Source organism: Rattus norvegicus, chromosome 6 (assembly GCF_021556685.1).
Source record: "Rattus norvegicus strain SHRSP/BbbUtx chromosome 6, alternate assembly SHRSP_T2T, whole genome shotgun sequence".
Classification (NCBI taxonomy): Eukaryota; Metazoa; Chordata; class Mammalia; order Rodentia; family Muridae; genus Rattus; species Rattus norvegicus.
The window spans coordinates 75,218,696-75,243,977 of NC_141539.1; the positions used below are offsets into that span (position 1 = coordinate 75,218,696).

At 39.8% G+C, this 25,282-nt stretch overlaps 1 protein-coding gene and 1 long non-coding RNA gene across 3 annotated transcripts in view; one reads left to right on the forward strand and one right to left on the reverse strand.

Annotated features, from left to right (window-relative positions):
* Scfd1 (sec1 family domain containing 1) overlaps positions 1–25,282 on the forward strand; it is a 79,929-nt gene that overhangs the window by 49,637 nt on the left and 5,010 nt on the right. Inside the window, exons 16-24 of one of the 2 annotated variants that reach the window (XR_015622121.1) lie at positions 2,504–2,574; positions 6,316–6,395; positions 9,006–9,068; positions 10,908–10,983; positions 16,454–16,507; positions 21,004–21,056; positions 22,680–22,878; positions 23,604–23,669; positions 24,892–24,960. Coding sequence is in view for 1 of the 2 variants with exons in the window: in NM_019364.1 (NP_062237.1) it covers positions 2,504–2,574; positions 6,316–6,395; positions 9,006–9,068; positions 10,908–10,983; positions 16,454–16,507; positions 21,004–21,056; positions 22,845–22,878; positions 23,604–23,669; positions 24,892–24,960 (566 nt within the window). In the remaining variant the exon portion in view is untranslated. The remainder of the gene's footprint in view (positions 1–2,503; positions 2,575–6,315; positions 6,396–9,005; positions 9,069–10,907; positions 10,984–16,453; positions 16,508–21,003; positions 21,057–22,679; positions 22,879–23,603; positions 23,670–24,891; positions 24,961–25,282) is intronic. The other variant, NM_019364.1, reaches the window with a different exon arrangement.
* On the reverse strand, positions 12,217–22,854 carry LOC134479180 (uncharacterized). Its single transcript, XR_015623015.1, has 4 exons — positions 22,793–22,854; positions 18,426–18,959; positions 17,847–17,961; positions 12,217–15,820 (listed from the first exon to the last, which is right to left on the reverse strand). It is a non-coding gene; the product is annotated as an uncharacterized LOC134479180 (long non-coding RNA).

Here is a 25,282-nt window from a genome sequence, read left to right on the forward strand (position 1 = left end):
TGCCATGAACGTGAGAATCTTTACAGGGATAAATAAATCTAGGGCTTCAGTTAGGCAGAATTTAAGTAGACTTACTGGAAAGATTATTTCTATTTTATTTTTTCTTCTTTGATAGTATGTTTAAATACTTTATACTGATTTTTAGTATGATATATATGGCCACTTTATATTCAATTCTTTAATGTGATGTATGTGGCCATCAGTTCCAGATCTCTCCAGAAGATTTGAATGAGTGACATTGTTTCTACCTCACTGTGGTTTATCTAGAAAGTATATGGGGGAATGTAACTAAGACCGAATTCTACTTTAAATGTTCAGGAATACACTTTAAAAATAATATGGAGTGCTCGAAAAACTGCAGTGGGGGCATGGCTCACTGGATGGAGTGCTTACTGTGCAAACAGGAGGACCTGACTATCTTGGTGCCTCAGTATATGCCTGTCCTCCTGTTTCTCCTGAAGAGACCTAGGAGCCAGGGGTAGCCCTTCATCTTGTCAATTGGGAGGGACTGGGAGCAGCTGTACCCACCTATTATCTTCTGGCTACAACTAGGACTAAGCACAGAAGGAGCTGATAATATGATAAATAATAGAATTTTTCTTTAAAAAAATGAGATTAGAACATTAGTTGTGCCAGAAAACAAGCAACAGAAAAGAAAGGTCATAAAGACCTAGCAGTCAGTGTGAAAGGCTCAAAATCTGACCATTTGACCATCAAAACAAAAATATAATAATAAATCATGACTTAGAGCCCGAAGGATAAAAAGGAAGCCATGGTTTGAATAGGTGAAATAATTGGAATTTGATAGAATATTTACATGATTTTAGAGCACTGCATCTTTTAAGGAGACTTCCATCACTGTGACAAATGCCTGAAACAGTTTAAAAGGAAGAAAGATTTCAGAAGTCTTGGTTCACAGTTGTCTGGTTCAGCACTGCTCTGAGGTGACACTGAACATTGTGGTAGAGCAAACAGCTCACCTCATGGCCACCTCATGGTTAGACGATCAGGGGGTACATGCACATGGCCAGTGACTTCCTTCCACCAGTTAGACCAACATCCTAATTCCTATCATGTGCTAATGGTGTCATCATTTTGTGAGTCTATTGGGTCAGAACTCTTAGGAACCAATCGCTTCCCAAAGGCCTATCCTCTGGCAGCCAAGGGTCCTAGTACATGAGCCTGCTTGAGACATTTCATATTTGAACAATAGTAAAAATAACTGTTCCTACCCATATTGGGGAGGCGGTGGGGGTGTGGGCTTATGGACAGGAAACCAGGAAAGGGAATACCATTTGAAATGTAAGTAAAGAAATATATCTAATAAAAAAATTAAAAAAAAATACTTGTTCATTATAAAGAGAGAAGTAGAAACTTTACAGTAAGAACCAAAGTGAATACTTCATTTGGTAATCTCTCTTAATATTATCAATAATGACATACCAAAGTGTTGTAAACCCAAGAATTTGACAAGCCTGCCACTGATGTTTCATATTTGGGAAATAAAGGTAAACTGAGGGGTATCTGGATACTGATTCCCTTCATCAGCCGCCACTTTTAAAGAAATCTGGTTTTACTCTTAACTTGCGTAATGGTGGGCTTTTGTCTTGTTTGTTTGTCTGTCTGTTTGTTTGTTTTGTTTTGTTGGTTAGTTGGTTTTTGAGATATGTTTAGCCTAGGCTGGCCTTGAACTTGGAATCCTTCTTTCTCAGGTCTTAGTGCTGAAAGTACAGGCATCCCTCAGCATGACCAACTCTTAGTTTGTATTTTGATGAAATACACGTGATGGTTCTAAGTCTTAACATCTTAGGACACACTTTTGAGTGAGATTGGTAGATTACTGAGGCCACTTCTTTATCACTTTTCTGCCAATGTGCACTCTGTGGGAAAAGAGCGATGGTTGAGTTGCTCTGGAAAATCTGGGCCTTGAATTATAGTAATCACTTGGAAAATTTGCAGGGTAATGGGGAATTTCTTTGAAACCTTAGTTTTGTCTTAGTTTGACGAAAATATACTTCATGTTTTAATATAAAAGTATGGTTTTCACCAACCTTGTAGTAAAAACCCCTCAGAAGGGCAGTTGGGTTTAGGAAATAAGACTTTTGTCTCAGCTCCTTCTGTCAGTTGGCTAGCAGATCTTATAACGGGCACCAAGGGTGATAGGGGCTCTGCCTTGGACAATCTCGTGTTCATTCCTTGCCATCTGAAAATGTGCTGCTTAGGCTTGCACACCTGCCTGTGTCTGTTCTTCCCTTCTTGCTCCATGCCTGAGGGTAATCTTAGCAGTTGGGAGACAAGTGGGATGTCTCTGTAGTCCCTTCTAGCCCACCTCTCACGCTCCCTGTGTATGTGACTATGGTCTTGTTCCTCCTTCAGCTCACAGGAGCAAGAATCACATGTTGTTCTGTCACATTTATACATGCCTTGAATTTCAGGTTCTTCTAAGTATTAATTATAATGCTTAGTAATCACAATTATAAGTCTTTTTCCCCCTCCCTTGCAGCAGGGACTCCGGAAGACAAAATGAGGCTGTTTCTTATCTACTACATAAGCGCTCAGCAGGCACCATCTGAGGTATGGAAACTGGCACTTGAGGGGAGGGGTGCTCATCTTCAGCTAGACTTTCAAAACAAGGAGATACATGGTGCTCATTTATTCAAAGAGCAAAACAACTGGAATGGTTAAGGCGGATTCTGTTAACTGCAGTTTACCCCAGTATTTGTGTCAGCACTTGGGAAGCCTGGTCACCATCACAGTGTGGAAGTGTAAACTGACCTCAGATTCTTCCTTTTGAAAACTGCTGTCCTAAACTAAATTAACGCAGTTTGTTGTACATTTCATGGTCTTATCATTTTACGGTTGTTTTAAAAAACAGAGATTATTCCAGAACATACCCTGTGTGCTGTTCTGTAAGGAAAGCCGACTGGAAACCATGGACTTCCTTAATATTAACCAAGTGCAGCTTTACATAATTAAGCAGCAAGCACACAAGATGCCATTGAGAGATAACTGTTACTGCCATTGAGAGATAACAGTTACTGCCATTGAGAGATAACTGTTACTGCCATTGAGAGATAACTGTTACTACCATTGAGAGATAACTGTTACTACCATTGAGAGATAACAGTTACTGCCATTGAGAGATAACTGTTACTGCCATTGAGAGATAACTGTTACTACCATTGAGAGATAACTGTTACTACCATTGAGAGATAACTGTTACTACCATTGAGAGATAACTGTTACTACCATTGAGAGATAACGGTTACTGCCATTGAGAGATAACTGTTACTGCCATTGAGAGATAACTGTTACTACCATTGAGAGATAACGGTTACTGCCATTGAGAGATAACTGTTACTACCATTGAGAGATAACTGTTACTACCATTGAGAGATAACTGTTACTACCATTGAGAAATAACTGTTACTGCCATTGAGAGATAACTGTTACTACCATTGAGAGATAACTGTTACTGCCATTGAGAGATAACTGTTACTGCCATTGAGAGATAACTGTTACTGCCATTGAGAGATAACAGTTACTGCCATTGAGAGATAACTGTTACTGCCATTGAGAGATAACTGTTACTACCATTGAGAGATAACTGTTACTGCCATTGAGAGATAACTGTTACTACCATTGAGAGATAACTGTTACTACCATTGAGAGATAACTGTTACTACCATTGAGAGATAACTGTTACTGCCATTGAGAGATAACTGTTACTGCCATTGAGAGATACCTGTTACTGCCATTGAGAGATAACTGTTACTGCCATTGAGAGATAACTGTTACTGCCATTGAGAGATACCTGTTACTGCCATTGAGAGATAACTGTTACTGCCATTGAGAGATACCTGTTACTGCCATTGAGAGATACCTGTTACTGCCATTGAGAGATAACTGTTACTGCCATTGAGAGATAACTGTTACTGCCATTGAGAGATAACTGTTACTACCATTGAGAGATAACTGTTACTGCCATTGAGAGATAACAGTTACTGCCATTGAGAGATAACTGTTACTGCCATTGAGAGATAACTGTTACTACCATTGAGAGATAACTGTTACTACCATTGAGAGATAACTGTTACTACCATTGAGAGATAACTGTTACTACCATTGAGAGATAACAGTTACTGCCATTGAGAGATAACTGTTACTGCCATTGAGAGATAACTGTTACTACCATTGAGAGATAACGGTTACTGCCATTGAGAGATAACTGTTACTACCATTGAGAGATAACTGTTACTACCATTGAGAGATAACTGTTACTACCATTGAGAGATAACTGTTACTGCCATTGAGAGATAACTGTTACTACCATTGAGAGATAACTGTTACTGCCATTGAGAGATAACTGTTACTGCCATTGAGAGATAACTGTTACTGCCATTGAGAGATAACAGTTACTGCCATTGAGAGATAACTGTTACTGCCATTGAGAGATAACTGTTACTACCATTGAGAGATAACTGTTACTGCCATTGAGAGATAACTGTTACTGCCATTGAGAGATAACTGTTACTACCATTGAGAGATAACTGTTACTACCATTGAGAGATAACTGTTACTGCCATTGAGAGATAACTGTTACTGCCATTGAGAGATACCTGTTACTGCCATTGAGAGATAACTGTTACTGCCATTGAGAGATAACTGTTACTGCCATTGAGAGATACCTGTTACTGCCATTGAGAGATAACTGTTACTGCCATTGAGAGATACCTGTTACTGCCATTGAGAGATACCTGTTACTGCCATTGAGAGATAACTGTTACTGCCATTGAGAGATAACAGTTACTGCCATTGAGAGATAACTGTTACTGCCATTGAGAGATAACTGTTACTACCATTGAGAGATAACTGTTACTACCATTGAGAGATAACTGTTACTACCATTGAGAGATAACTGTTACTACCATTGAGAGATAACAGTTACTGCCATTGAGAGATAACTGTTACTGCCATTGAGAGATAACTGTTACTACCATTGAGAGATAACGGTTACTGCCATTGAGAGATAACTGTTACTGCCATTGAGAGATAACTGTTACTACCATTGAGAGATAACTGTTATTGCCAGTTTTTGTTATTGTTTGACAAGTTGTAAAGCTTTCACTGGTCAAAAATTATTAGCATGTTAGATTACTATTACTTAGGGCTCTTTTTCTCTGCTGTGGACTGTATTCATCACTTAACTTCCTTTATAATTTGTGTAAGAGAAAAGTGTGGTTCTTCTTTTCTAGAAAAGCTTTCTTATTAGTGAAGGTCTGCCTGCCTCTTAGTGTCTCGTGTCCTATCTATAATATTTTAAGAAAGTATTCTTTTAAAACGTAGTATTGCTTTAATTTAACTACCTTATTTTTAGTAAAGATTTTCATAAACGTTGGTGATTATTAAGAGGTTTAAATCATGATGACCATTATCAGCTTAATATACTGAAAATACAAAGGAGTTAAAATCTCTAGTTGATGGTGAAGGTAAAAGTTTTCCCTTGGCAGGGTTGGGGAGATGACGTGGTTGATAAAGTGCTGGCTTGTCATGCAAGCCTGAAAACCTGAATCTGGTCTCTAGCATCAGTGTGTTTAAAAAAAAAAAAAAATGCCAGCCGTTTACCAGCAATCCCCTTACTAGGATCCCTGGGACTTCCTGAGCAGGCAGCCAGGCTGACTCCATGGCCTCCAGTGAGAGACCCTGTCTCAAAGAAGAGTGAGGAGTGATGAGGGAAGACTCTTGACTCCACACTCCGCACAAGAGCACACAGAGGTTTTATTCCTCTTATATTGGAGTCACTGTGGGGCTGGGCTCTTCCCTCACACACGTTCAGTTAGGCTTACATCAGGGGATGAATGAATAGTGAAGAAAGAGAAAATCATTTTAAAGTGGGAAGACAGCTCATCTTCAGCAAGGGACTTGGAGTCCAGTGTAACTGAAAAGGAAGCCTCAGCCACAAGCCCTCTCAGCCTGTGTTGCTCCTCCATTTCTCTGGCTTTGAAATATTTTTGGCCAAGTTGAATCACTTCTTAGATCTGTCCTGAAGAAAGGCAGGAGAGAAGAAAACTGATAAACTTCCTGAAGGAAGACCGTATTTTACACTTCCAGGGATATCTTCTCATCAGATATCCTTTCTGCCCCAGATACCTGCTAGGGTTGTCAGTTACGGTACAACTCCACCTGACATGCTGACTTGGGAGTGTAGTATTTAAATTCAGACTTTGTATTAAAATCTTGATTAACCAAATAATAGTAAATACAGTCTATTGTGAAAGTATAATTTTTTAGCATAGAGTTCTTTTCTTATTGCAGGTTGATTTGGAGCAGTATAAAAAGGCTTTAACAGATGCAGGATGCAACCTTAGCCCTTTACAGTATATCAAACAGTGGAAGTAAGTTTTAGTTTCTTTTTACCCTCCTATTGTTTAAGGTAAAGTCATAATTAAAATTTTGTTCCTAAGAAAGTAGGGATGCTGGTAAAATTCACCGGATGTTGATGGCACACGCCTTTAATCCCAGCACTTGGAAGGCAGAGGCAGGTGAGTCTCCGTGAGTTCCAGGCCACAGAGTGAGTTCCAGGACAGCTAGAGTTACACAGAGAAACCCTGTCTTGGCAAAAGAAAAAGAAGGTCAAATCTGGGCCAGTACGGTGGCTCAGCAGCTAAAGTCACTATAGTGCTGGTGACTGAGTTCAGCTCCCAGAACCCACTGGAAGGTAGGAGCGAGAACTGACCCCCCAATGTTGTCCCTTGACTTCCATGTTCATCATAGCATACATTCATACAAAACACGGAGAAATGGTTTTTTAAGAAAAGGAAATCTTTATTTGCTCCAGTAATCATGGTACCGCCTGTAATCCCAGGACTTAGGAGACTGAGGCAGGTCTTTTTTTTTTTTTTAATTTTTTATTATATATGTCTTTACTTACATTTCAAAGGTTATTCCCCTTCCCAGTTTCCTGTCCATAAGCCCCCATTCCCTCTCCTCCTCCTCCCCCATACAGGTATTCCCCCTATACATTCCCCTTATTGCCCTCTCCCATATTCTCCTGCACTGGGGGTCCAACCTTGGCAGGACCAAGGGCTTTCCCTTCCACTGGTGCCCCAACAAGTCTATTCTCTGCTACCTATGCAGTTGGAGCCCTGGGTCAGTCCATGTATAGTCTTTGGGTAGTGGTTTAGTCCCTGGAAGCTCTGGTTGGTTGGCATTGTTGTTTTTATCGGGTTGCAAGCTCCTTCAACTCTTTCAATCCTTCCTCTAATTCCCCCAAAGGGGTTCTATTCTCAGTTCAGTCGTTTGTTGCTAGCATTGGCCTCTGTATTGGACATGCTCTGGATGTGTCTCTCAGGAGAGAGCTATATCTGGTCCCTTCCAGTATGCATTCTTTAGCTTCATCCATCTTATCTAGTTTTGGTGGCTGTATATATGTGGGCCACACATAGGTCAGGCTCTGAATGGCCATTCCTTGAGTCGCTGCTCTAAACTTTGCTTCTACATCCCCTCCTATGAATATTTTCCCCCTTTTAAGAAGGAGTGGGAGCATCTGCATTTTGGTCACATGGCTAGCCTGGGCGACATAATATAATATCACTGTCCATAGGATAATTACATGTCTCACCTGAATCAGTGTTGCAGTGTTTTGTCCGCTAGTCCCACAGTTAGAGCAGTCTCTCCTCAAAGCTGAGGAAGCTTTGTCGCAGTACTAGCCGTAAAGAGCTGCTTCCCTTCATTCCCCTTAGCTGTTTGTACAGGTTCCAGTAGAGAAGCCAGTTCTACTGAACTCATTAGTTCCAGTCCCCTGAGGTAAATAATGCTTTGCTTATAACCACATTTCTGAACAAAACTGAAAATTTTGGGTTTACTTTGGGATTTCTCTTGATACTCTTGATACTTGATTCTTGTCAGGACAGAAGCTGAATACTTTTAGCATTTCAACTATTCCATTTTTAATGATTCCTATTTTTTTCCGCTTTACCCACCCCTCCCCTTGTAAAAAACATGAAGTAGCTAAAAGTCATGAAAAACTACAGTTGACATAATGTCTGTGGCATGCTAATAGTGTGAAATGGGCCAGGATTATAAAAGAATGCTGACTCTCATTCCATCATCTGTGTTGCATTTTATGCACACATCTGTAATGAGCAGAGCAAATCAGCATCCTGGCAGCTGACTACCTGAGAGGACTGAGAGCCTTCTGGGAACATCCATAGAGCACCCGGAATTCCCAGGTGGTCTCCCATCCAAACTAACCAGGCCCGACCCTGCTTAGCTTCCAAGATCAGACGAGATCGGGTCCTTCAGAATCGTGTAAAGAATGGTAAAAGCATTTTAAAGGAAGGTATTTGTGAAACACATGAGGTATCATTTTTTTTCCCAATTTTTAATAATTACAATTTAAAGAGATTCTAAGCTTTCATAAAATTCATAAAGTACATGACCACGTTCAATTATATGTAAAGCTGCATGGTTGGTGATAACACTGAAGGGAAGGAAAACATCACTGGGTAGTGGCTTAAAAGACTAATGATAAAGGGTGTGGCTCTGCGCTGAGTCCTTAGAGGAAATGTGGCCTTTCTTCTGGTGTTAGAGAGGGCAGTGAGTTTGAAGTCCCCAGAGGACAGCGTTAGCAAAGGTCTATCAGCGGGCAAGGGAGTGTGTGCTGTGCATAGCACTTGGCTAAACTTCGTTGGTGGTCATTGACCATAGCGGGAGAGGAGAACCCTCCCATCAGGGCTGCACTTCTGGTTTCCGCCTGTTTCTGCAGTATTGGTTTTGGAACTCTGGGCCTTGACCCGCTACTGCGTTCTGAGCTAGCGACACTGACCCCAGCCCTGCGTCGGTGTGCATTGGAATCTCAGGGTTTGATGTTAACTATAATGTACTTAGTTGAAAAAAAAATTTTTTAAGAAAGTCAGTGCATCTTAGAAGTCAAACAGCAACTCTTTTAGTGCCAACTTAATGATAACTGTCCACTCGTAAATAATAATCTCCTTATTTCTTAGGGCTTTTGCCAAGATGGCCTCAACTCCTGCCAGCTACGGAAACACTACCACTAAACCAATGGGGTTAGTATTTAATAATGGTGGTTGAATCTTTGTATTCAAACTTTACACATTCATGTCTTAAAAACACAGTATCTGATACCTCCCTGGAACTCCATTATGATACAAATGTCATTTTTTTTTTCTGGCTTCCTGGAGTCGTATTAATTCTTTTAAAATGTAAAGGAGTATCTTTCACAAAGTATGAGCCATTGGTTTCATATGCTTCTTTCTTCTTAAAACACTTTTGATCATTTTTAGAAATACATAGTTAAAACTTGTATATTGTAAAGCTAAGCCTGCAACCTAAGCATGGCAGATACAGTCCTCAGGGATGGGGAAGAGGCCCTGCTCTAGAGCAGTGGTTCTCAGCCTGTGGGTCACAGCACCTTTGGGCGTTGAGTAACCCTTTCACAAGAGTTGCATATCAGATACCCCACATATCAGATATTTGGGTTATGACATATGTTCACAACAGTAGAAAAATTAAAGTTATGAAGTAGTAACAAAAATGATGTTATGGTTTGGGGTCACCACAATATGAGGAACTGTATTAAAGGTTCTCAGCCTTAGGAAGATTGAGATCTTCTGGTCTAGAGACTCCTCTAGTCTTTGTGTGATTTTCAAATATAATGACAAGGAAATTCTGGCTACTCTTTTCTATATCACACACATTTCAAATTCCTAATTTTTTTAAAACTAAAATAAGTATGATGCCCAGGGGGAAAGAAATTTGTCTAGTTTCAGCAATCCAGCAGGCCTCTCCTCTGGAGTATATGATAAGGGTTTGCCCTGAACGCTGCTGCTGCCCTAGTAACAGACTTACCTGGCATAAGAATTGTTTCAGGGCCATGCATCCCATCAGAGGTTCATAGAGACTTTTCATCCTGTTTCTCCTGGTGACACAGGGAGAAAGGACAGGATAAGGGAAAGGAAAATAATTCCTAGTGTCTTGTCTTCAAATCATATGGAATATGTACAGCCTGTTCCTCACGTATTTTATACTTGAGGGTATTAATAAACGTGCTTTAAGAAAATCCTGGCTACATTGAAAACCGCCCCTAGCTTTCTTTTTTTTTTTTTTTAAAGATTTATTCATTTATTATATATAAGTACACTGTAGCTGTCTTCAGACACACCAGAAGAGGGCATCGGATCTCTTTACAGATGGTTGTGAGCCACCATGTGGTTGCTGGGAATTGAACTCAGGACCTCTGGAAAAGCAGTTGGGTGCTCTTAACCGCTGAGCCATCTCTCCAGCCCCCCCTAGCTTTCTTATGTAGTGTGGAATCACTCTTCTTTTACCAAACATCCTTTGATCCATGTTATGAGACTTTGAAGTAGAAATATAAACCTAGGATGGCAAATAGTTATTGGCGTTCCTTTATTTGTCAAAAATTCACAATTGAGGCAATGCTCAGTGCGTATCATGCTTAACATGTTACATAGTAGGTTTTCTGTGTAGAGGGAGATTTAAATCCAACTCTTGGGATACACAGAGCACAGCAACACTCGACCTATTCGTAATATTGATAGGCAATATAGTGCTATGTGTGGTTGAACTCCAGAGGCAAAGACTGAATTGCTGTTTTTCATCTGATTATTTTTGCATTAAAAATAAGCAAGTATATTGAGGGCATCTCTTTATAGTTTTTAGTGATTATCTTATCACTTTTATTTTGTCACTATTAAATATCACTGCAGCAGTGATACCTATGGAAGTAGAATGCTCACAGCCCTTTTGTCTATGGAAAACAAGGTGGTGGCCCTTGATAGATGAGCCTGGGGTGTGTAACGGGCAAACATTGTGTCAGCAGCAGTCCATACTTAACGCCGTCTTCATTTGTCTTTGCCCATACCCAGTCTCTTGTCCCGAGTCATGAATACAGGATCCCAGTTTGTGATGGAAGGCGTCAAGAACCTGGTATTGAAGCAGCAGGTGAGTACACTTGAAATGTAGATGTTGATAGGTTCACTACCTAGGCAGAGAAACTTCTGGATTTATTCAAGTAAGAAGCATGAGGAGAAAACTAGAACCATAGGGTCCTTATTGGCATAGTAGGAAAATGAGATTTCTTTTTTATGTGTAGTTTAGAACTCTATGGCTATTTTTTTAAAAGATTTTCTTATTTGAATTGTACTGTATTTACTTAACTCCAGTATTTTGATGACTTCCCATTTTTCTTTTATCATCCATTTGTTGTTGTTGTTGTTTTTTAATAACTGTAACATCTCTGGAAAATCTAAGATACAGAGTTTCATGTGAGTACTAAGGCACAGTGTTTCTCCTCAGTACCGAGATACAGGTTTCACATCAATACTGAGATAGTGTTTCATGTCAGTGCGGAGATGTACTGCATCTTTACTGCTTAGAAGAGATTTGGTTTTTGTTTTTGGGTTTTTTTATATCCCAAATGTTTTCCCTCCTCCTGGATCCTCCTCATAGACTTCCTCCTCCCCCATCCACCATCCTCTTCTCCTCTGAGAGGGAAGCCACCCCTCCCATATCCCCCAACTCTTGGTCATCGTCTCTATAGGAGTAGATGCATCCACACCCCTGAGGCCTGACAAGGCAGCCCTGTGCTGCATATGTGCCAGGGCCTTCAGACCAGCCTGGGTGTACTCCTCGCTTGGTGGCTCAGTCTCTGGGCGCTCCCAGGGGTCCAGTTAGTTGACACTGTTGTTCTTCCTGTGGTGTCGCCATCTCCTTGAAGGCCTTCAATCCTTATGGAGGTTTTAAAGGCCAAATTAAAAGATCTTACTGTCGGATGTGTAGATACCTGTTTTCACAATGTTCTCTTTCTGAACTTCCTCCACACTTTTAAAATCTTTCATGTTTTCTTGTGGTATTTTATATAATCATATATGTATATTACAAATCCCTTGGCACTTCACATAAAGTGAGTTTCTGGCTTCAAGTTTTTTTTAGGAATAAATAACAAACGCATACCATGTGCTGTTGATAAAGAATAGTGAGAACTCTTCATTTGCCTTGTCCATTAACGCCTGGCATAAGATACTGACATGATTTCCTGAGCATTTGGGAACACTCTTGAGCCTCAATAAAGGAGATGCCTTAGCACCCATCCTTCTAAATACTCAGCCTGCTTATTTTAACTAGTTCACGGCGCCGCCCTGTGGCACCTAAAAATAATGTGTAAGATTGTCTAAATTGGTTTGCTATTAGGTATTTTATTATAAAAACAAAAAATTTGTTTTAGAGTTCATGAAATACAAAAATTATCATTTATGTCCTTAAATTACTTTGCTTTTCATAACATTTGAAACTGTTAAGAAATCTGTTTTGGCATAGGTAATTACTTTTTACCAGTAACAATTGAGCCCAACAGTGGTGGCACACACCTTTAATCTCAGTACTCAGGAGGCAGAGTCAGGTGGATCTTTTGAGTTCAAGGCCAGCCTGATCTAAAGGGTGAATTCCCGGATAGACAGGGCTACATAAAGAAATGCTGTCTGAGAAATTAAAAAAAAAAAAAGTAAAACTCAAATTTCTCTGTGGTGGAAATTGAATTTCTCCTCTTTATATAACTCTTCTGCCACTGTCAGAACCGTAGTCTTAACAAGGAGCTTGTCTGGACACAGGTTTAAATGCCAGGTTTTTCAGGATGGGTATTCATCTCTGATCACTCCAACCCACACTGTAAATTCCTAGCATTAAGAATTTACTCAAGAGTCAGAAGGTATGGACATTTGTAGTTGCTCCTAATAAATATTGCCAAATTGTTCTCCAGTGTAAAGTTTTTCTATTCTAGAAAAACCCTCATAAGCAGCCCATTGTGACACTGCACTCTCCTGATTCCCAGTATCTAGGGGCATTCAGGAAGAGTCCTCAAAAGAGACTGAGCCGCCACAAACTTAGAATACTGTAGTTTCTACTGCTTACCTCTATGAAGAGTGGCTTGGGTGTTTAATTGTTTAGGTTTATATTATGGGGCATGTGTGCAGTTGCCTCTCTCTTTGCACCTTTGTTTGGATTCCCAGGTCACCTTTTCCTGCCTGTGGCTCTATAAAGATTGCTTTGGGATGTCTTTATCAGAATAAACATTTTAAGCTATAAATAATCAGACAAGAGTTAAATTATCCAGTAAATTAAGAAAGAATAGAACAACCAATGTTCAGTTTTCTAGGTACTAAGAGCTTTTTGTATTTTGTTTTATGGGCAGCCTGAGTTTTCTGCATTCTACATATCAACCTTCACATAGCCAGTTGAGTAATATTTATAGACTTGAATCCACTTGCATAAGGATAATTATATAAGAATATGATGATGATACAAGCACAAAATTGCATAATTTAGAAATCCCCACTGTCTTTGACTCATCTACCAAAGCAATTTGTCTTTAAAAATGAATTATTAATAAATAAAATACAGCCAATTAAAACATCCTGGAAGACAAATGCGATTGCCATGTATGATCTCTATTTAGGATTATTATTTGTAAGAAAACTAAAAATTCTATGCAACAGAAAATTTGAACTCTGAATATTGTATAATAATCATTTCACAGTATAAATAGACATCATAGCAGTATATTGTACATTAACAGTATAAATGTCAAGCATACTTTAGTAAAGTGAGCAGGAGTAGAAATAAGGTGTTGATAGGCTTCCTTCTAATGCCCAGTTACATTTATTTGGAGATCTACTGAAAGTTCATCTGTGGTCTATAATGACTATGTAAGAGGCTTGTTGGAATACTTAGGGAGGACGGAAGATTTGCATGAGTTTGCAGCTTGTGGAGTTAGGTGTGGAGGGATAGAGGTGGTCCCATATAATCCCATTCTGTTGGTTTTCTTGGTAGCATTCTTAACACTGTGATTGGAAAGGAAAGTCACTTCTTAACATTTTATGGCTTCCTCGTCCATACATGAGCACTGGAATTAGTCTGTAGATTTGCTTCTAGCCTATAATCTTCAAGATTGGAAAACACTGATATTTATCCCTTCGCCTCTGTGAGTTTCTATCTCTACTCCAACACACTGACTGGGACAGTAGCAACCCTGCTTCCAGTCCTCCTCCCGTTATCAGCATCAGAGCATCTTCCCACACCCAGAACTACAAAGGAGAAGGTAGAGATGCTCGCCATAGAGCGGTCAGCAACCCTGGAGACCTCTGCTGCAGCTGTGCGGTGTTAGTATCTAGGTTTTGATTTTGTGCACATCTTATTTCCAAAAATTATATCAGTAAAGAGGTCAACTTGGGTTTTTTATTTTTTTTTTAAACCTTTCCAGTGGCTAAAATCATACAGTCTTAGGAAATAGTTCCCAGTATATAGTTTTGTTCTTCTGGTAAAATCTCTCCCTATTTAGAAACAGAATTTAAAAAGGATGACTCGTAAATTATGATTTATTGTCCATGGGACCCTGCAGCTTGAGTCTATGTAGTGCTTTCTGCCAGGCATTGCCTAGCCTAGGCCTTTAATCCTAGGACTAGGAGGCAGAGACAGCGGGTCTCTGTACTTCCCAGGCTCTCAAGAGATGTCCACACACAGCAAGTACCAGGCCAGCCAGGGCTGTGTAGCGAAATCCTGCCTCAAAAACAAAGCAAAATATATGGTGTTTCCATTTTATTTCTAAACACCTGTGTCTAAGTATAGAGACAATTTTTTTTTTCTTTTTCTTTTTTTCGGAGCTGGGGACCAAACCCAGGACCTTGCGCTTGCTAGGCAAGCGCTCTACCACTGAGCTAAATCCCCAACCCCGAGACAATTTGGCTTAGACGTTTTCATCTAATTTTGTTTGGACTTTCTTCACTGACGTTTATAAACTGTGACAGTAGTTCTCTGCATAGAGACTGATGCATTCTACCTGCTGTCGTTCACATGGCTACAATCCAGTTTTTTCCCTTTTTGAAATCAAGTCTCCCTGGCTGCCTTGGAAATCGCTATGTAGACCAGGCTGGCCTGAAACTCCCAGAGATCTGTTTGCCTCTGCCTCCTCAATGCTGGGGTTAAAGTTGTGCACCACCACAGCCAGCTATTCAAATCTTCATTCAGTAAAAGTTTGTCCTGCTTTAGCGTCTCTGTTATTTAACAAAGCCTAGGGCCTCAGGGAGTCTCAGTTAAGAGACTGTCAGTCAGATGGATCTGTGGCCATGTCGGTGAGAAATTATCTTGACTCTTTACTCATGTGGGAGGGCCAGGCCTACTGTGGGTAGAACTGTCCATCTGTGGGCAGGTGGTTTTGGGCTGTGTGACAGCTGAGAGTGAACCTGTGAGCAAGCCAGCAAGCAGCATTCCTCCATGGGTTCTGCCTCCTCTAGCTAAGCTTCTACGACTTGGAAGTATAAGCCAAAGAAACCCTCTTCCCCTGGTTGTTTTTGGTCAGAGTATTTATCCCAGCAACAGAGGGGACACTACAACAGAGTTTACTTACCTTATATGAAGAGATTTAGTATGTAATTTTCCCCCTTTGGTTATTGAGGTAAGACTCACACACTAGCCCAGGGTGGCCACTAACTCACGGTAGTCCTCCTGTTTTAGCCTACAGTGTGCTGGGATTACAGGGATAAGCCAAGATTCCTGACTTCCTTTTTAAATTATTAACCCAAGCTTTCATTTACACAAAAATAACACCTTAGTCGAGTGTCAGTTGGTGGCAGATATCCATTATTTTTATAAGCACTGTGGCTTCTATCTTGGAAGATGTTTCCTTCCTCATTCTCTGCAGCTGGAGGCTTCCCTTAGTCCTATGGCCATCTGTAAACATTGAAGGATGAAGCAGAAGTAGTTGGTCCTTCTTACTGGATTGTAGAAACTATGGAAAACAAGAAAGAACTGTGAGACCTTGAACAATTTTACAACAGATTCCTCAAGTTGTAACATTACTTGTTGACAAACATGTCATCATTTGTAGCACGGTTATCAAATACAGAACAAGATTTAATTTTACCCTTCCTGAATGTCTCTTATGGTACACAAAGATTTATCATAAAATGCAGCTTAAATGCCTCGATTTCTATTTATTCTCAGAGTGAAATGCTTTGTTTTTTCCTGATTTATTACATATATTTCTCCATATTCTTTCTGTACTGTACAGCTCTAATGTGCATTCAGTCAGAAAGGTGAGTGGGACTTGAGTGTAAAGCAGGAAGGGGACAAGAAAGTCTTCAGCTTTGTAGTGATTCCTTGCCCCGGAATTTCTTTGAAAGTTGCTTCTGTGTTGTGTGTGTGGCAGGGAGAGCCACAGCATGCAGTGTGTGGAGATCAGGGGTCAGAAGGAGCTTTTACACGGTTGTATTTTCAGGGGAACTCTGAGTGCTAAGGTTATTTACCTCTGACATGCTAACTGTGCACATAAACTTAGCATTTGTTTGATTGAAAGGTAATCACATTTATAGACTGAGCAAGTTGTTATTCTAGTATTTAACCGCACTAATGTCTTCCACAGAATCTACCTGTTACTCGGATTTTAGACAATCTCATGGAGATGAAGTCAAACCCCGTAAGTAGCATTTACATTCTATTAATTCTTGGATGTACCAGACCAACCGATACAAAAGGTGATAAATCCAGGCTGACTCAGTGTTGTTGAACACAACTTGTGAGAGGAGCAAAGAGAAGCATATTCTCAGTGGCATCGTGTAGCCTTTATCACAAATGGTGATTCAACCATTCTGACTAGTCGTCATCTGAATTAAATATATACTAAATCTTACATGTTTAATGTTAGTACATTCTAAAGAACACATTTTCATAAATAAAGAAAAACCAGGTGACCATCAATAATGTAAGAGAAGCAGACCAATTTAAGGAAATTAAATTAGGAGAAAATTACTTAGTAAAACTTGTGAATATTTCAGATGGCACTAAATTCCCTTGGTCCAAACAAGCAAATAACAAAGTTGATGGCTGGATTAACAATGTGTAAATATTATTAGCATTTCCTTGGCAAATAGTTGTCCAAGCTCTTTAACCACTGGCTGCTCCCAGCGGTGACTTAGAAAGCTGTCACCTTCATGGAGAGAATGAATCCTTAGAAGTGTGCCACTAGTGAAAGGAAATCCTGTCTAGAGTATGTTTCTTTACAAAGCTGTGTCACACCATCCTTTGGGCCCTCTGCTGGAAAAGTAGAATCAAGTCTCAAATAATGCCTTTTAAATTGTATCCTCTAGTATTATAGATGTAGGACAGTACTGTATCATACCTCTGTGGATGTAAAATAGCTTGTACCTGCTTTATGATACGTAGTAGTGACCGTGCTAGTAGTAGTGACAGAGCTGTTTTTAATGATGTTGCTCAGAATGTTTTCTTTCCAGATGATGATTGAGAAGCTAATTTAAAAAAAAAATGGTGCCAGGTACCACAAGAGTAACAGAACTGTGCTGTTTTCTCGGGTTTTGTTTTTTTTACTTTTTTTTTTTTTTTTAATGGAGTGTGCTGGATGTCTCTACAGTTTTGTTCAGATGACTGCAGAACCTGGAAAAGCTGTTGCTGCTGTTGATGCATAACACACTGCTATTATTGGTCTTTTTATATAAATATAAATATATATATACAGATATATAATTTGAATTTTTTGAAACTTTAGCTGTGCTGTCAACTTTGGAAAAAAGTATCCCCGTTTACTGTGTTGAGTTGGCACTGTACAGAAATTAACAGCCATATTGGTCTAGAAATGTTGAACTTAAGTTTTTTCCATTTGTACAGGGGTAACACACTGTATTAAATATGTAAGGTCTTATCAACGTGGGTTTGATTACAAAAACTAATAAAGTATTCTCTAAATTTAAAAAAAAAAGAAAAAAAATAAAAAAAAAATAAAAAAAAAAGAAAGCTGTCACCATGGTTTAGCCGTGGCAACCAAGGACCTGGTTCTCTTGAGTCTGCCCATCGCAACCCTTACTTCAGGTCCGTCTGAAGCCCGTAGACTTGGCAGTGGGGCTGAGCATTTCAGACCTGAAAAAAATGAAAATAATGTTTAGACCAGTGTGACTCCTTCAGTAATTGTTAAAACATGGCTATGGAAATCAGCAAAAACAATTTTTAAATTCACACATGTGGAAACTAAAACACCAGAAAATGTCCAGCTGCTCTTATGAAAGTTACAGGAAAATTATATGGTATGAGAAACTTTAAAAGATTCTTCTACTGAAGAATCTGTATAGCTGGAAATGTCCTAGGCTCCTGTGCACACATGACCAGTTGTCTTAGAAAATACTTCATTCTGAGCAGTATATTCTAAAAGATGGCCCAAGGATGATAAAGGTCACAATACAAGTGAGTGTAAAACTGTAGAGGACAAAAACAACAGGTTAAGGACACTCAGGGTGCTTTGTTGTGGTCTTGGTGTGTCTTTGTACACTCTGACGCTTTGTTATAGACAATAACTATAACAGCAGGCACATTTATTGTGTACTTACTCTCATTTTATAGATCAGGAGAGTGGAACAGGGTGAGGTCAGCTACTTGCTGGGGTTACGTAGCTCTTTTACTGTTATACTGCGTTAGTTAGAGTAGGAACTGTGTGCCCATCACAGACTCACAGAACTACAGAATGAAAATCATTGCCGGTCATTTAACAAGGGAAGGAAGGGGAGCAGGAGGCCTGGCTGCTTCATAGAACAGAGTTGAGATCAGACCCTGCTCCTTCTGCTCCTCCTGCCCACTACTAGTTGCAGCCGTTCCTTCCGCAGTCTTTATAATAAACACACGGATAGCTAAATTTGAATGAGTGTTAAAGCAGATGTTTCTTTGAGTTGTAGAGGTTCATTTGTCAATACTCTTGAGTTTATAGTTAAAAGCACATTACTATTACTACAGGTGGGTTTTATTAGCCAGAAGAGACTTTTTTCTACTTTGAAAGTGTGTCTTCATCCATCTGCTATGTAAGGTAGCTGTCTGCATTCCCAGTCCTCTCCTGTTTGTAGATAGGATTCCAAGGTGATTTGGCGACACTGAGGAAATTAGCAAAGTACAGTAAGTTAGACCTGACAGGTAATGGCGAATGACTGTATGCACCTCACTGTTGCTGTAAAATTATATATAAAATTCTGTCTTTTATCCCGTACTAGATCTGGCACCGCAGTGCCCCAAGATATCTGGTAGATATCCTCATCTCAGTCAGCAACCGTCTCACTCCCTCTGCTCCATCCCACATCACACTGCCGATGGCTTCTCTCTGAGCCTGGCAGCCATCTCTCTACCCATCCAGTTCCTAAGGCAGGCTGCCACCATGCCAGACATATATGCATTTCAATTCTGAGGCGGCCTAATGTCTCCAGCCACCACATACTCTCTTAAATCACCACATGAAAAAACACACAACACAATAACCTCTGATCCAGTTGATAAGATGTAATTGCCCACCCAAACACACAAAGCCCTGTACACCTCCATCCCTTAAGAACATTAATAACAACCTGTAAATGTGCAGAGAGGAATCTTAACATCCGCCTCCATGTTCTCTCCGCTGCTTCTCCCTCCTCTGGTTCCAGTTCCTCCTCTTCCCTCAAACTTTATTCCTGCCCATCCTTCCTTCTCATCAATGACAGGCCTCGTTCTGTCTTGTACCTGTCTTCACCTGTGTAATGGCATCATCCCACACCTCACTTCTAGTGATATTTGCATGTTCAAGGCCTGGGTTGGTCTCTAGAACCACATAACCTAGCTTATCAACAAATGCCGCTCTGTTCCCAGCACGGGAAAGGTGGAGGCAGGAGGATTTGGAAGTTGAGTTATCCTTGCCTACACAGTTAGAAGCCAGGCTAAGTTACATAAAACACTCTCACATCTTTACGCTGTGTGTGTGTGTGTGCACGCGTGCTCTCTTGCACATCTAGCTTTGCCATGAGTGTGAGTGTGCCTTTAACTGTTGACCATCCTGTAGGCCCACGAATGCATTCCTGTCACTTAGACTTTAAATATCTCCTTTTGTTCATTGAATTTGTTGAAATTAAGGTAAGATTATCAAAGAGTCTTCATCTAGCCTCAGACGTCCAGCTGGTAGGGTTTCCCATGTGCTGAAGGATTCTGACTACCCTGAGATCTACATTGATTCAGAGCATTGACTGTTAGGTTCAGGACTGAATGTTATCAGCATGTGTACATTTGTCGTTTGCCAGAGTTTAGGTTTGTTTGTTTGTTTTTGCAAGGGGAGAGAATTGTTTCATTAGTTCTGCTGTTGAACAAGAAGACAGAGATCAGAAAGTAGTTATATTGTAGAATAGCAGATCTACACATCACAGTTCCTTTGATATCAAGAGGCTTCCCATTTATTATAAAGTTTCACAACTCATAGAGTCAAAGAAGCTTAGAAAGCTAAAAGTGTAGGTGACTCCGTCTGAGGCACATCTCACCTGGACTAAATTGAGGCTCTTTTCAGCTTTTGTTTATCCTATATTATACTAACAGTATTAATCTGGAGAAATTCTAATGCATTAGATGATGAAATGCTGGCCACATATACAGCTGATATCCAGTATTACCTACATTTTAAATTCTACGTTCTAAAATTGATCTGGTCCTAAAACTTGCATACAAAAGACTGAGCATCTTATATATTATGTGTTCTGTATATGCAGTAAACTCACAGAAAGACAAAGTCCTAAGCAAAGCCCTTGGGCAGTAAAACTATATGCCTTACGTGGGTTCACATCCTATTTCTGTTACTAAATGTGTGATCTTAGGAAAGCCACATAATCTCCCATTATCCCAGCTTGCCCATCTAAAACTGTGGATTAATTATCGGAACTGCCTGAAGGACTGAGGGTTAGTGCATGGTTTCATGGAAAGCCCTGAAAATACACCTTATTAACACATAGTAACGTCTCATTAAGGAGTAGAGATATAGTTGTTACACATTCTGTGAAATTGGAAGATTTGTTACAATCAAATACTGTGCCAAACTGTGACCTTCTAGACAGATATTTCTTTGTCATAGCATATGTCTTACTTTTGTTTTTAATAGACTGATGATTACAGATATTTTGTTTTTGATAGGAGACTGATGATTACAGATATTTTGATCCCAAAATGCTGCGGAGCAATGACAGGTGAGGAGCCTTTACCACGGGTGGTGTTGAGGGTTTCCTCTGGGAATGGAAGTAATGTATTATATAGACAGCCTGCTCTTTACTAGAGTTCTAACTGTGCGGGACTAGTTAAAACCAGTGTGTATTCTTATCTCTTTCAGAAATAATCACTGGTAATTAGGATTAGTATCTTGTTATACTGCTTTAATGTACACACAGTAAAATAAACTTAGCTGTTTACTACTTATTAAATGGTGTTATCATAAACAAAGTTGGGGATTTAGAGAAAGTGCTTTTAAATGAATATAGTTATTGAACTAAATGAGGAGATGGAAACAGTTGTTTAAAATTTAACAGTTGTTAAAGTTGTTATGATCCAGGAAATCATGTCCCTGAGAACCATTTCTATAAAAGCATTTTATAGTGAAGCCATTCACTGGATAATTTCTACATTTTATGAAAATTACACATGGTAATTTTCTTGGTTATGTTACTTTTCAAGAGTTAATTCATGATAGTATGAAAAGTAACTTAAAAGACAGATAACAAGTAGGCAGAATTAGAAGGAAATAACCGGATGTCACCGAATGTCCCTGGTAATACAGCTTTAGGACTAAGTTTCCCGCCTGTACCGGGTGTTAAACCTTCAGCACTCTTCTCCCAAGCACCCCCATATTCATGGTGTTTGGAAGGAAGCTCTAACTGCTAGGTTATTAAATTGCTTGATAATTTCTAGTGTTACTCTTTTTCCTTCTAAACTTAGCAGGGGTGCTGTTATGTAAGAACTGCTAATAACTGCTGTCACTGGCAAAAGAGAATTTGACAGCAAATCCCAGGACAGGGAATGAGGACTGACCACCAGTGGTACAGGGTTTTCTTTAGGAGTGATGAGAATGTTAAATTGGAGAGTGATGTTTGCACATAGACTAAAACCCATGGTCATCTGCTTCAAAGGGGATGCCTAACTCTCTGTTAGCAATTCTTCCTTGCATGCAGCTAAGCAGTAGCCATAGGAGCTGAGACTGTTTAATCCTAAATGAAGCATATGAGATAATTAGAAAGGATGCCAGCATTGCTAAAATAAACAGGCTCAGAGCATTCTTTTATCAGCCTTTTCCTGTGTTATCCCAAACCCTGATTATTAATAACTCAGGATACTGTGCTATTTAAGTCTCCGTTCTCTCCACCTTCTCTCAACCTCCAAAAAACTATAAACTCTGGAATTAAACCATTGAAACATTTTGATAAGGTGAACAACTATTCCTTTTTGTGGAGTATAGAATAATTTAAACGGGCCACAGAAGTGAGAAAGGACGGCAGAGCCATGCTCAACAACTATACAGTTCACACTGGAAGAAGTTGAAGCACCACACTGTGCTTTTTAACTCTGACATGTAAAAACGTGGGTTTCTTATTTTTAGAATGTCGTGTGTGGTAAATAAGAAGCTAAAGCAGAATGTAGATCTGGCTCCCATTTCCCCTCCCATGCTGAGGAAGATGCTGAAGGGGTGTTACTGTTTGCATGTGTGTGGCATTACTTCACTGTTCCCACTTTCCTCTCCTCATAGAGGCTATCTAGAGTTTTTGTCAGTTGTTAGTAGGATGTCCCGTTCCCTTGTAGACATTGAGATATCTACCTTCTAGCTCCTTCCTCTACAAAACTGAAGACCCCCCTGCTTCCCAAGAAGGTGGACCTGGAATCCCTTCTTAATGCTGCTCACAGTGCACATGACCGCGTGTCCCCATACCCATCTTACCCATAAAAGAAGCCAAGGATGACATTTTCAGTGCAGTTTCTCTTTATTGCAGCTCAGTTCCTAGGAACAAAAGTCCATTCCAAGAGGTAAGTTTAACAAAACACTTCTCTGCTCCTAAAAAACGAAAGCTAATGTAACCGCAGTCCTGAGAAAGAGCTAGTTGTCATAAGCAGAGCTTGTGATCAGTGAACGTCCATTCAGGTAAATTCAACTCTGCATACCCGAGACACAACCTTAAAGTCCTCAGCAACTGTATTGCTCTGTTTTTCTTAAGTTGATGCTATTTCTGACAAAATAGCAGAAAAAGGAGTCTTTTGGATTGCATTAAGAATTGTACATGGAGGGGTTGGGGATTTAGCTCAGTGGTAGAGCGCTTGCCTAGGAAGCGCAAGGCCCTGGGTTCGGTCCCCAGCTCCGAAAAAAAGAACAAAAAAAAAAAAAAAAAAAAAGAATTGTACATGGAATTTCTACAATGATTCCAGTGTTTATGCAGATGTGACTGTTTGCGTATTTGAATACAGACACGTCTCATTGAGAGTGATGTGTTGAAAGTTGCATGTTGGGTTTCCAGTGTTTCTGCTTACAGCCATTAATAGGAATCAAAGCCTAACCTTTAGCTCAAGCTCCTGCCCTTATCCGCTGTGACTGCATTGCATACTGCGGTTAGTCTTTGAGGCAACAAGGCCTTAGGTTGGAGGCCTCGTCATCCCATCTCAGGTTCAGAACAGCTTCCAGACTAAAAGCCATGTTGCTTAAAAATTAAAATGCTTTAACTGTGTTTTCCCCCTTTCCCCTCCGTTTGTACTTTTAGGCCATTGTCTTTGTGGTAGGAGGAGGCAACTATATTGAGTATCAGAATCTTGTTGACTACATAAAGGTACAGTTGAGCCTTCTCATTCTGTCTCCTGCTGGTGTGAGTCTTATGTGATTAGACTATTAGCATTGGCCAGGGCCTATCCTGACCTCTGTAACTACCTTCCAAGAGGTCATTTTCTAAGTTATACTTGTGAGCAAGATGCACTGAGTCACACGTGCCAAGGCAAGTGAGTCACTTCAGCCCAGGAATTCAGGCCCAGAGGCCACATGGCAAGCTATCAGCTCTTATAAAAGTAAAAATATAGAGAAAATTACCAATTTACTTGTTTTCCTGTCATAGTCATGATTCTACTAAAATTGTACTGGATTAGAAAATAATATTTCATAAAGTATTTGGTGCTTTCTTGATGACTTTAAATATTTAGAGACAAGCTCCCCTTCCAAGATTCGTCTCCCTTAAGATGGTTTATAGAACTCGTTTACCTAACAATGCATGCTTTACTCAACTGTATGGACTCCCATCAGCAACATACTTCTAAAAGCGTTAAGGTAGCACATTAGAGATAGAATCCTACTGCAAACCGTAGAGTGGCAGAAAACTGAAATTACAGGAGACACTAAGCCTAATTTGAAGACCAAAGTAAAATAAAATCTATAGGCTGGAAAATTGGCTATTGTTACATAATAAAGTGACATTCTCTAATTATGCAGTTGTTAAGGTATGACTGTCACTCTTTATGCCCTTATTACAAAGGCATTAATAGAAACTGTGATGTAACAGGGACACATAATTCCCAGGAGTCTCACTGGATTACTTCTCCTCAGTCATGCACACTTTTAAGAATCTGTGTCAGGGGCCCCCAGTCTTGCACAAGGAATGACTTTATGTTGCATGCACACATGTGCAGCCCTAAAAACTGGTTTGTACTAGAATACTTGCTCAGCTGAGTGCTTTAAAATTACACCTGATTCATTAGACAGTACATCTTGCTATTTACTGCTTTTCTGTTAGATGTTGAAAACATGGGGCTACAGCCCTTGAGAAAGCTTAGCCAAGCTAGGGAAAAGGAAGAAAAAAGCATTCTTGTGCCCATTTCACCAACTTATTCCTGTATGTTTATGCACTTTAGGATACACACACACATTTTAAATATAACACCACCACCAGGCAGAAGACTTTTAATAAGCCCTCTCCCCAGAATGCCCAGCAGGCTAATTCCTGGGAATGTTTGTACTGTTTGTGATGCATAGAAAAGTCTGAGTTCTCTGTCTGCTTTTCATAGGGAAAGCAAGGCAAGCATATTTTGTATGGCTGCAGTGAGATTTTTAATGCTACACAGTTCATAAAACAGGTAAGTGTGCCGTGTTTTAGTTGTTTCTCTTAGTATAATACAAGTTGCTATTGGGTATCTCTCCTTCAAAAGCTATCAGTTACTCGGTTGAATTCAAGTCAACTGAAACAAAAGCTCCTCTAGTTATTAAGTTTCACTATGGGTATGAGGACAGTTCTGGGAAGTAACATTTTAATAAGGTTAACAATCACAACTCTTTTGAAAAGGTAGTTATTTAAAATTGAAGTTATCCTAGTAGACAAAATAGAATTCTGAATTTCCTATATGCTGTCCACATGTCTGGAATGCTGGGCACATGATTTTTGGGGCTCAGAATTCCTCT